Genomic DNA, 12841 nt, shown 5'->3' on the forward strand with positions numbered 1-12841 from the left:
TTCCCAATCTTTTTTTTCTGGGTTTTTTTTTTTTTTTTTTTAAGCTGTTAATTTGCTTTGAACCCATTATTTTCTAAGAGTTTCTGTTAAGCTTCGGCAATTAATTCTTAGGCTTTCTAAAGCCAAGACAATATTCTTTATGCTATTTTTTCCCCCAAAACATGACCAGTCCTACACCTGAGCTCTCATAGATTCATGAACATCAGATGGCAGAATGTGTAAACAGTTATGAGGGGTTATTTGTGCCCTTTCAAAAGTAAGCACAATGACAGTATCAATGTACTTCAGTTCTTGAAACCAAGTGTTATAGACCACACTGTGCTTGGGATGGTATTTAATACTGCTTACCTCCTAGATGGCCCAGAGATTACGTGCTGATGTCAGAATGTGGTGAGAATCCCTTTGTCTGATAGTTTTAAGAAATACTCCCATTCGGATGACTGGATTTCCCTGGAAACCAGAATTTATATCCAGAACTTTTTGTTTTAGCCGTCTTGAGGGCAGGGAGGGTATATTCTGAAGGTGCTGCCTTCGTTTCCTCAACCACATCGTATTAACGTTAAGTATTTTGCTGAACCACAACTCAAGAATGACTCGAGGGTGATCAGAAAGGCAGCTGGGTCCTTAACAACGCTCTCCAAGTGCTCTGTGATTCTCCTCCTCTTCCTCTTGTCTGTTTTCCATCCCGAGGTCTTTCCTACAAATTGTCTGCTTTATAGTTTATATGTCTAAACAGGCGTCTATAAACTGGAGAAGATAACCAAGCTGTGTAACTTGTCAACCTTAGACAGTACAGAGTTAGAGACACTGGTCTAAGGACTAATCTACTCAGGAGGAAGCCTGTAGATCTTGGGACACTGTCTTGTCTGCTCAGGGGGCTTTCCCCGTGTTTCTAAGCTCTTCAGTTCGTATGGGGGAGAGGGAAATAGGTGTGTGTGAGTGTATGAGGAGATAGGATGGCATGGGCAACATTACTGACATTGAATTGTGAATAGTAATTACTAGAAAGATAGGTCCAAAGGCCTGGCCCTGGACAGATGATAGGTCCACGACAGGAAGTGATTTGTCTACAGCAAAATACTAGGCTAGGTACGTCTTCTGTGGTGTATTGCTAAAAACAACTAATATTTGCTGAGTATTACTTTAATGTGCCAGACCCTAGGAAAAACGCTTTTATATGGATCAGCACATCTAACCCTTATAACGACCCTATGAAGTAGTAGTATTAATATTACTCCTAATTAAAGGAAACCAACACTCAGGTTAGTAACTCCCCAGCCTCATCTGGCAAATTCAGGTCTAACTTCAGAATCCAAACCTTTGGGGCTTCCCTGGTGGCACAGTGGTTGAGAGTCCGCCTGCCGATGCAGGGGACATAGGTTCGTGCCCCTGTCCGGGAAGATCCCACACGCCGCGGAGCGGCTGGGCCCGTGAGCCATGGCCGCTGAGCCTGCGCGTCCGGAGCCTGTGCTCCGCAGCGGGAGAGGCCACAACAGTGAGAGGCCTGCGTACCGCAAAAAAAAAACCCAACAAAAACAGAATCCAAACTCTTAACTTTGTATGCTTGGGACCCAAATCCTTTCCTATGTACCAGCATAAGCAGAGATATAATGGTAAACTGGCTTTTTGTTGGGGAAAAGAACCTTGATTTGTAGTATTTGCTGTATTTGTCTTCATCTCCCAGCACCAATTCTGGGGCATCATTGTCACCCTCTCATAGCCAAGGAGCTGGCGGTGACGGGACAGGAGAGTGTTAGGAACCTGCCCCCATTAGAGCGCGGGATGGGGGGCTGGGCTGAAGGAGCAGCGCACCGCACAGCCCCTCAGGCCTCGGAGACACACTCTGCCCCTTGCCCTGGAGTTTCCACCCGAAAAGCGACCGTCATACCTTCTAGGTGGGTCTGAAATGATGCCCTTGATACCTCTGGAGGACTAGAAGCCTGCTCTCCCCTTCCCTCCTTCAGAAACAACTTGAAAGGAATAGTTGAAGCATTAACACTTTGGTACAATTTTCAACAAAATAAGACAATGCTCTTCTGTCAGTTTTTTCCTCTCCTCCGCACTTCACACTCCCACGGCTGTTGTCCTTGCAGCTAATTACTCTGCTCTTTGACTAGTCACTCTCCTGTCTGTCAGCTGGTGCTGCTGCCAGGAAGAGCAGGCCTCCTGGAAATACGCTGCCCTCCGTCCCCCGCAGCGTGCTTCTCAGGGTCACCGGGATCCAAGGGTCCCAGGACACAGACACCGGCGTGGGGATCGTATGTAATCACGAACACCCACGTATGTTCATATGCAAGAGTCACTAGTTTTGAAAAGGCAGGTGGTTTTTGTTTTGTTTTTGTTTTGTTTTCATAACATCTTTATTGGAGTATAATTGCTTTACAATGGTGTGTTAGTTTCTGCTTTATAACAAAGTGAATCAGTTATACATATATATATGTCCCCATATCTCTTCCCTCTTGCATCCCCCTCCCTCCCACCCTCCCTATCCCACCCCTCTAGGTGGTCACAAAACACCGAGCTGATCTCCCTGTGCTATGCGGCTGCTTCCCACTAGCTGTCTGTTTTACTTTTGGTGGTGTATATATGTCCATGCCACTCTCACTCCGTCCCAGCTTACCCTTCCCCCGCCCTGTGTCCTCAAGTCCATTCTGTACGTCTGTGTCTTTAAGTGAAAAAGCCAGTTTAACAACAACAAATGGGGCTTTAGTAACACCTGTTAAATCAAGCTCTTTTCCCTATTCACAGGACATAAGCAGACCCTCTATGAATTGTTTCCAGAGGCAACTGTTTTAAAGAGAAGAGAGGACCGGGAAAGAAAAGCAAAATTCCTGAGACCCTACTGTGTACTGGGCTTTAAAAACAAAACAATCTTCATGGCAGCCTCATTTCCATTGAAACAATGAGAATGAGGATTAGAGAGGTTTAGTAGCTGCCCAGAGAGTGAATAGGGCCAACTAGGATGACAGCATGATGGAAGCAGTCTTGGCAGAAACAGGTTTGGGATTTGGCTGCAGACGTCATCAGAAGGCTCCCCCAAGAGAATAAGATGTTGCACTGCAGGAGGGACCCCCATCCCCTCCATCGCCAATCAGCGTGTATGACCAGCTGTATGTCTTGGTGTCTGTGACCTCTGACTCTTGAGCAGTCATTGTCTAGGCAAAATTACAAGTACCCAGATAACAGATTCAGTTGTGATGCTCTGAATGGTATCGCATGGGAGTGGTAGGCCATCATTCTGTTGAGGGCCACCAGCCTATGGGTTTGTTTTTTTAATTGAAGTATAGTTGGTTTACATTGTTGTGTTAATTTCAGGTGTACAGCACAGTGATCCAGTTATGTATTTACATATATGTGTATATATTTTTTTTCATATTCTTTTCCCTTATATTGAATGTAGTTCCCTAAAGAAAGCAATCAAGGGCCATTCAAGAGGAAGCGCTAAAAACACATTACCTCAAAGGACCAGATTACCTTTTAAGTAAGAATGGGTTGCAGAGTTTTTTCTTCATTTTAAAAAACAATTATTTCAAACTGCAAAAGCATCCTGCTTTAGAGCTAGAAGGGCTGTGAGAAATCATCTGGTTCAAGTCTCTCATATTTTTTAGATGAGGAACTTTGGTTCAAAGAGGTTAAGTTTTTTTTTCCAAGCCAAAGTCACATGAATGATTAGGGACACAGCTGTCCCCAGACATCCAACTTTTCTGATTCAGGAGTCCAGGTGTTGTGATGTTCTGTTCAGTATACCGCTCGGCTGATTTTTCTATCTGTATTTCTTAGTGTGTTAGGAATAAAGGAGAGAGTAGTGGGTAATAAATTAGAGGAAAAAGTTAGAATGAAAAGACTGAAAAAGAGAAAGAAGATGGAGTGACTTTTCAATTAACTTATGGTTTCGGCTTGTCACCATGTGTCACTTTTAGCACCGAAATTGTAATTCCTTTTGACCATAGCTCTTTAAGAATTGTTGACATTTTGTCATAGCCCATGCCCGAATGAAATGCAATAGTCAGTATAAGATGAAGTTTGGGAACCTGGAGTAGAAATATCCTTTAGTTAGTGACTAAAATAAGACTAATCTACAGGTAGACTTATTCTGTGGGTTCAAATCCTGGCTCTGCCACTTCTTCTTGACTGTGTAGTCTTTGCAGATTAATCTCTCTAGGCCTCTATTTCCCCATCTGATAAACGGGGATAATGATACTCGTACTTCAGAGAGTTCGTGTAGGGCAGCCAGATTAGTGCTGGCCCATCGTGAGCTCTAGGTGCCCGAGTTTTTATTGTTCAACACCAGATTTTACTTGGAGTAATACAATATAAATCCTTTTATGAACTTTAATGCAGGTCATTAAAAGCCAGCTTTTATCTTTGTCCTTCGGTGTACTGCCCACTTCTGGATTCCATGCATCATTCTCATAGGGATAAGTAAGGGAGCAGAAGCTAGTGGTGTCCCGCCATGGAATCTTTGCCTTTCATTCTCTGTAAATGAATCTTCTCTCCCTGCTTTGGCCTTATCGTACGTCATTCTGTGATTATGGAATATGCAGAAGGTCTCTAATAATATGCTAAGGGTGGTGGGGATGAAATATAGAGAGGAGACAAAATCTTTGGCTAATGGGATCTTTTAACCAGTTTTAGTATTAAACATTATGCAGCTTGAAAGACTCTTTCAAAGAGTGCTTGAACTAGAAGAAAGTTTAGTAATTATCAATTACAAGTCTTTCATTTTACAAAGAAACTAAGGCCCCAAAGCTGATATTGTCTATTTGATATTACATTATGATTGTTTCTATTTTAATTATTTACTTATTCGCTACCCTGATGCAATATGGGCCTGAATCAGCCTATGGAGGTACAGAATTAAAATTCAGTGAGGGGAAAAAAAAGAAAAAAAAAAATTCAGTGAGGGAATCTCTGTGTATGTGCGGTGGGGAAATGGGGAATGTGGGGAGGTAAATGGAAAACGTGGCCAAGGGAGAAATTTTTGAAAAGTTAATGCCCTGGAATACATGATAAAGGTCTGTACGTGTTCTGTACATGTGGTTGGTTCCTGGCAGCCAACAGAAAGGGACATGGGGCTTCCCTGGTGGCGCAGTGGTTGAGAGTCCGCCTGCCGACGCAGCGGACACGGGTTCGTGCCCCGGTCCGGGAATATCCCACATGCCGCGGAGCAGCTGGGCCCGTGAGCCATGGCCGCTGAGCCTGCGCGTCCAGAGCCTGTACTTCGCAACAGGAGAGGCCACAACAGTGAGAGGCCTGCGTACCGCGAAAAACAAAAAAAAGAAAGGGACATGGATGATATGATCCACTGAGTTTACAAGTTAAATAGACCAGTGCTGAGGAGAAGCAAAGCTAGTGCTGATTTTGAGGTAGAAAGAAATTTTTCCATGCATTATTATAAATTTTTATTAATATTTCTTTGGCAAGCTACAACATTCTTGCATTTTGCATTCTTGCAACATTCTTGTATTTCCAGATCCAGAGCTCTAGATACTGCATGATCAGAAATGAAAGACTTCAGATATACTGCAGTAACACCTGTGTTAACAACCAAAAAAGTATGGTAATGGCATATTTTTGTCAGAAATATTGATTCAAAGCTAGAAATTATATCAAGGCCTAAGGTGATAATCCTTCATTTCAGAGAAAAGCGTTTATTATATAAGAAGTCAAAACTGCTGAAACTAATGTCAAGTAGGCCATACAGTGTTTTGCGAACTGTAGATCGTTATTCTTAAGTAGATCATGAAATGAGTTTAGGAGGTTGTACCCAATGTATTTTTTTAATGAAATGGATTAACCCAGAATATAGCAGAATGGAAGCTGACAGAGGAAGGGTGTATGTGTGTGTGTATTTGCGGTTGTGCTGTATCACAGTGTAAAATGTACTTGTCACCAGGATTGTGGTCCAAAACATTTGAAAGCCATTGTCATCAAACCATTAAAAGGGGCATAGCAGCATCTTGGGCATAGGGTCAGATTAAGGTTGACCTAGGCTTTTGAGGAGTCAGAGGGAGAGGTTAAGGAAACTCCAAGCAAAGGTGCCCATTGGAGACTTGGGCTAAGACTGAGGAGGGCAAGGACCCCAGCAAATGCACATGCTCCAAAAGCAGCACTTTTCAAAACCTGTGGCTGTCATGGAGATGTGGGAGAGGACGCATGGTGGGGTACATTTAAAATGTCATGAGTCATACCCTGAGATACATGGACAAGGTCATAGAGGGGGGCCCGTTCCATTGTGTTCATTCTCCCACCAACATAAGCACCTTCCCCAAATCAAGACCAGGCCTTCAGCTGGATGCCCTTTGGACCTACACTGTCCAGTACAGGAGCCATGAGTCACCTGTGACTACAGAGCCATTGTAACGTGGCTGGTCCCAAGTGAGACGTGCTCTAAGTATAAGATACACTCCAAATGTACAAGAATGTAAAATGTCTCGTAAATTTTGTAATACTGATTTATTGATTACATGTTGAAATGATGGCATTTTGGATATATTGAGTTAAATAAAATGTATTATTGATTTCACCTGTTTCGTTTTATTTTTGTAGTATGGCTGCTAGACATTTAAAACTTACATACATGGCTCCTGTTTGTGGCTTATATTGTATTTCTGTTGGGCAGCACTGATCTGGACTCCCCTTATGCTATCTCTAAAGTACCTCTTAAAGGACTATTTCATAATTACTCTTAATCTTTTCTTTCCAGATCTTCCCACCTGCTTCTCAATCTTTGAAATGTCTTTAAGAAAGAAAGTCATTTTTTCTCTTAGTGATGAAATTCAAATGCACAGTTTGAGTTAATGTTTTCGTGGGGGTAGGTTTTTTCAGTAATTTTTCTATCAATCAAGTCAATAATTGGTCGAACCTTCCTTGGTTGTTTGGGCAAAGGTCATGGAAAGTGGGTTCCTCGTTTCCTAAGTTTTGGGGGATGAAATGATGGCACAAAAAGAGGGTAAAGTGATGGAAGACATTTGTGCCTGCCATTAATTTCACTCAGACTGCTGCCTGGGGACAGCTCTGCTATGGGAGATTTCTGGCTTTCAAGGGGGAAAAAAAAGGCCTGATTTCAGATTATGCTTTGTTCCCTGGTGATTTGATAATTGCTGATTTCAATAACTGGCTTTTTTTCCCCTCCTCCTGAGCTAAATTTGGCTCTCAGTTTGGATTTCAAGAATTCTCCCCACTTATTTTGACTATTGGGATCCCAACGAATTCAAAACTGTATACCCTTTTAGATCCTTAATCGTAAGGGAAGGATCTAAAGCTTCCCTTACGATTAAGGATATAAAGCTGACTCTTTCCTCCGAGGCCCCATCTTAGGGGTCTGTTCCCACCATGCTGTCTGGGCACCTTGCCTCCGCAGGTCTCAGTGCTGACTCTGCCCCCTACTCCACCCCCATCCCCACCAGGGTGACCATAGGTCTCACTGAATTTTCAAGACTCCATATCTCGTACTCAGCATTTAGGATTGATCAAAAGAAAATACTAGTATAATACTTCCTGGGGTTCTGGTTTTTGAAAGGAAAATAATTACAGGCCTAATGATCGAAAGATGGTTTGAAACTTGAGAATGAGGTGTTTGATCCATTTTAACTGTTAATGAGAATCAGTATGGCTCCACCAACAAGAAAAAGCAATATTGATTTTTCTTCTCTCTGTGCCCTCCCCTTAGGAGTTGCTCTGAGACCTACCGCATGCCAGTGATGGAGTACAAAATGAACGAAGGGGTTTCCTACGAATTCAAGTTTCCCTTTCGAAATAATAACAAGTGGCAGAGGAATGCCAACAAGGGGCCTCATTCACCTCAAGTTCCATCCCAGGTGCAGAGTCCCATGACCTCGAGGCTGAATGCCGGGAAAGGAGACGGGAAGATGCCTCCTCCAGAAAGAGCCGCCAACATTCCTCGAAGCATCTCCAGTGACGGGCGCCCACTGGAGAGGCGGTGAGTGTGCCTCCCAAGCTTTTCTCTAAATCTCTGCCCCAAATTTAAATAGCACCAGGCCCGTAAGCACTAGCTTTAGGTCTTCCCATATTTTACTAGAAATCAAGACTTAAAACTGAGATGCATGCACTAGTGGTTTTCAAAGCATGGCAGCATTCCAAAGCCATCAGGATAAGTGAAGATGTATTCCAGCAAAGCATGCAGCTCTGTACAGTGGTATTTGGGCTTTGCTCTTTCATTTTCATGTGATATCAACAGAAATCATCACTGCACGCTCAGTAGCCATATGAACTAGAACTTGGCAGACTCTTTGAGGTGACACTGACCATATCATCATCTTTGACAGTCTGTGTCTTTTGGAGATGAGTGATACAACAGTGGCAAGAGAATGCAGGTTTTTGGTTGAGTGTCTGTGTTTGTGTCACTTTGTTAATAAAGAATTGTGAGAAGGGAAATCCACCAGTATAGCACAAACATATTTTTCCACTGCTCTGAATGTAAAAGAAAATAGTGGATATGTTAAAACACTCAGTCCTGAGTAAAGTAAGCAAAAGGAGAGGGATTGAGGGATCCCAGAAAGTAACAAAACGAGGTTTGCTGTTAAGTTGAAAGTCACAGTGGATTCCGTCACAGGTGATAACTGGTGAACTCTTCCTTAACCAGCATGCCCTAGCACTTTTGTCTCGAATTCACTGTAAAATGCAGCACTGTGAACTAAGAACCTTGGCCAAAAATTGAACTCGATAAAGTACTCTTAAAATGTGAATACAAATGGACTACATAATTTTAAATCATTGCAGTATAAATTCAGTTACCCCAAATTACCTAGGCTAATGAAGGAGACGGTTTAGCTCAGTAACCTGCTAGTGCCCTCCTAGAAGAAGCCAACTTCTTTCTGTCCATGCACCATCCTTTCGCCATCACTGTGCTTGTCTTGATCACATCTCTGAGTGTTTTCGTGGCCCCCGCACTGCAGAAGGATCAGGAACCCTCAGAGCTGGTGGGGAGAAGTCTCTGTTCCAGGAGCTGCTATGGGTAGAAGGAAGGTCTCTGGAGCAAAAATGAGAGCCTGACTCATCTGAGCCTCAGGAACCAGGTCCAGCAAGAACAGGGCGCCAAGGAAAAGAGATCCCAGCTATGCTTCAGGAGTCATTGGTTCAAGTTGAGAGCAGAAAGTTGGAGATTTTCAAAACCACACAATTATGTCTTTTATCTTAAAAGACATAAAACATTGTCACTTAACTCTTTCAGAAATACTAGAATACCATGTAGAAGTAGTTTAATCACAACAGACAACCAAAAAAAAGCCCAGTTGTCTTTCTAAAATTCCTCATGTAATCCTGGGGATTTATTTACAGAGCCTTGCTATTTATCTCAATAAAGGATTCCTCTCCCAAAGTGGCTGCATTCCCATCTGGACTCCTCTTGCTTTCATTATTTTCGAGAAGGAAAAACATCCAAGTGGTCGCTGAATAAATCCTTTGTTCTGCACATTCCAGACTTGGCTCCCTCTGAGGTGTGTGTTAACTGGAATTCATGATTTGGCCCACATTTGGAAGGATGAACCTAGGAAACCATTGTTTAGAGAAGGACCTTTTGTTCCTCTCAATGGTATTTTCTGTCTCTCCAGGACAGTCATCAGGCTTTTATGAGTGAAATTGGATTTGTGTTATTTTCTTTATACAATAGTCCCTATAATAAAATAGCAGAATATATTTTGATTCCACGTTGAATTTAATTTCTGCAACAGAAACTAAAGCTTATTGCTGAACATACTGACCTCTGAAAGTGAAAATATTTTTTGTAGCTAATTATCCTCTTAGGATGCAAGCAACTTTTAGTGCTAAAGAAGGCATCAACTCCATTTTTTCCAGATGGAGATCTTTGAGTTCTGGAGGTTCTTTTTGTGGGTACTTGTGTCTGCCTTTCATCATAACTCCACCCAGAGGAAAGGGAATCCACGTGCTCTCCCTATAAGATTAATAATAATAGCCCTGGGGCTCTCCAAGCTATAAGATGCAGGTGACAGACGTGAGGCTGCCAATGGTTTTTTAACCTCTACTCACTTCCCTCCGAGGCTTCTTAGTTTCAGATATCCTTGAGGACGTTGGGCTAGGATTTAAGATCTTATGACGGAGGGCTTGTAAAATCTGAGCTTTACATTTTCAGGTTATTTGTCTCCTCTTCATTTTGAAAGGTGTGGTAATTAGACGGCTATTCTTTCATGAAAATTTAAGAGTTCGCTGTCCTATCCCATCATTCTTAACTTTTAGTAAAGCAGTATTAGTTAAGTTTCAACTTTGAATCATAAATAGAAGGTACTATTTGAGAAACTTTGTACTGCTACTGTTTGCAGAATATTTGAGTATAGAATAGACTCGTGTCTTTCATCGGGAATATTTCCAGGTTCCTCAGATTCACACAGTGTACCTGGGAATATAACTTCCTCCATGAGACATAGTAAAATATAACTAAAAAATTTAGCATTCCCTTCATAGTCTTACTGAGAACAAACCACTTTACTGTGATGTGGAAGTGAGGCCCCTGGCTGGGCGCACCTCCTCCATCTGACTCTCCCCTTCATACCAGCCCTGCCCTGGGTGCCATTTGCATTTGTACCTGGGCCATCTAGAGAGTGTGATATGGACCGTTCAGATGAATCACAAATAGTCAAAACAAATGCCCAGGTCTGCCATTCCATGAATCTTGCCTTACCAATAGTGGCATGAGCCTGAGACTGAGACTAAAGGATAGTCCCTCGGTATCCGCAAAGATTGGTTCCAGAGCCCTCCATGGATACCAAAATCTGCACCTGCTCAAGTCCCGTAGTTGACCCTCACGTCCTCGGATTCAACCAATTGCAGATGGTAAACGTAGTAGTGTATGTATTGAAAAAAATCCCCGTAGAAGTGAACCCACGCAGTTCAAACCCGTGTTGTTCAAGGGTCAGCTGTATTGCCTTTACACGGTTGGTTTGTTCCATTTATCTTTCTCCTCCAGGTTAGGCAAGTTGTGTTTAACTGTAGAGAAACCAGCTGTATTTAAGCTTAAGTTAGCAGCCGCCTCAAGCCACTCTGCACGTGCTACACAAATCTGCCTACTTCATTCACCACGGTTGGACCCAGCATGGTTCATTTTAGATGAAAACTGAATATACTGCTTGTAGAAACTTAATCTACTGCTTAATCTTCTAGAAACTAGAAGCATAGTTTTTCTTAAATTGTGTGCAAGATCCCAGAGTTAAAGGCCATTCGAAATAATTTTTTTAAAAATACTTGTGGAACAGATTATCCTTTTTCCTTTCGTACCAAGGTCACGATTTTTGACATACTAAAAGGTATTGGTATTTGGAGTTTCTAACAAGAATTATTTCACTGACTTGTGCTCTCTATACATTGTTAAGAGAAACTGATGCAGTAAGAACAGATGACGCATTTGCCATCTAAGTAGAAAAAAGTCTGATTTGATTGGGTTTAAATACAGGAGATTTATGCTCTCTAGGTAGCCTTTCAAGTACAGAATTTTATGGTATTTGTGGGAGTAGTTCTTATTGACAGAATTAATATTTAACAAAAATAGGTAATATGATGCAATTGGTCTTCCGGCCTCAAATTTATCTAGAGTGTAAGGGTAGGACTAAAATAAAAATAGCTGGCTAGGGCTTCCCTGGTGGCGCAGTGGTTAAGAATCTGCCTGACAATGCAGGGAACACGGGTTTGAGCCCTGGTCCAGGAAGATCCCACATGCCGTGGAGCAACCAAGCCCATGTGCCACAGCTACTGAGCCTGCGCTCTAGAGCCCCGCAAGCCACAACTACTGAACTACTGAGCCCGCATACCATAGCCCATGCTTCGCAACAAAAAAAGCCACTGCAATGAGAAGTCCGCACGTCGCAACAAAGAATAGCCCCCACTTGTCACAACTAGAGAAAGCCTGTGCACAGCAACGAAGACCCAACACATGAATAAATAAATAAACAGCTGGCTATAGTACATTGAACTTAACACATTACTGTGTTTAAACATAATGTGGGATCAGTAGTAAAACCCTGATCTGGGTTAACATGTTCAGAAAAGCTTAACTATTTCAGAGGCTTTGCATAAACAACAGGCACGTTGGCACACAAAGGAATTTTCCTTTCTCTTTTTTGTAGATGAAGTATTTCCAGGCTTTATATAAATATTTAATGTCGGATCTTACTGAACCATTGATACTTCTGCATTTTACCTGGATACTATACTATTCCCCTTTCCCTACTGTATTTGGTGCTCAGCAGCTGGATGGAGTGTTGGTTCCTTTACGGAGTTACAGCTGGCTACACTTGCAGCCTCCCTAACGCCGCCCTCCTCTGCAGACACAGCTGCACCATACAGAGCATGAAGATTGTGCTGGAGGATACTGTTGAAACAAATGAAAAGAGTTCTCCTTTTTTTTTTGGGCCGTGCCGTGTTGCATGCAGGATCTTTTAACCACTGAACTTCCAGGGAAGTCCCTCAATCTTTATTTTCAAGGAAATGTTTTCTAGGTTTATTTCGAACAGGTTCTGTGTTAATGATCCTCACGGTGTCATTTTCTGCTTTCACACAAAGCCAGCACGCATTTATTCTTTACTCTTCCTTTGTTTGGAATATTAGCTGTGGCTAGAAGTTGCATGACTTGTTCTTTCAAATACTGCCCTCCTGGATCATAGTTGTTTGAGTTGACATGAGGACCTTGACTCTTGAGTTTCATTGGGGGTGCTCAGGCTGCATCCCCATTGACTGCTGTATTCCCAGAGTCACTGGATGCTGTGGGCTTCGGCGTATCCGATACCATTTGCCATTCCCTCCTCCTTCAAACTCCTCTTCCTTATCTTCCAAAACTTTCCTCCTGATTTTTTTTTTTTTTTTTTTTTTTTTC

The 12841-nt window shown here is 42.4% G+C and overlaps 1 protein-coding gene across 10 annotated transcripts in view; it reads left to right on the forward strand.

Moving 5' to 3' along the window:
- The window catches only part of SIPA1L1 (signal induced proliferation associated 1 like 1), a 361579-nt gene that overhangs the window by 286903 nt on the left and 61835 nt on the right, over positions 1-12841 (forward strand). For all 10 annotated transcript variants that reach the window (XM_024739668.1, XM_024739676.1, XM_024739674.1 and 7 more), the window contains one exon: positions 7673-7942. In XM_024739668.1, the coding sequence (XP_024595436.1) occupies positions 7673-7942 (270 nt within the window). The remainder of the gene's footprint in view (positions 1-7672; positions 7943-12841) is intronic.

Source organism: Neophocaena asiaeorientalis, unplaced genomic scaffold (genome assembly GCF_003031525.2).
Source record: "Neophocaena asiaeorientalis asiaeorientalis breed wild unplaced genomic scaffold, Neophocaena_asiaeorientalis_V1.1 scaffold348, whole genome shotgun sequence".
Taxonomy (NCBI): domain Eukaryota; kingdom Metazoa; phylum Chordata; class Mammalia; order Artiodactyla; family Phocoenidae; genus Neophocaena; species Neophocaena asiaeorientalis.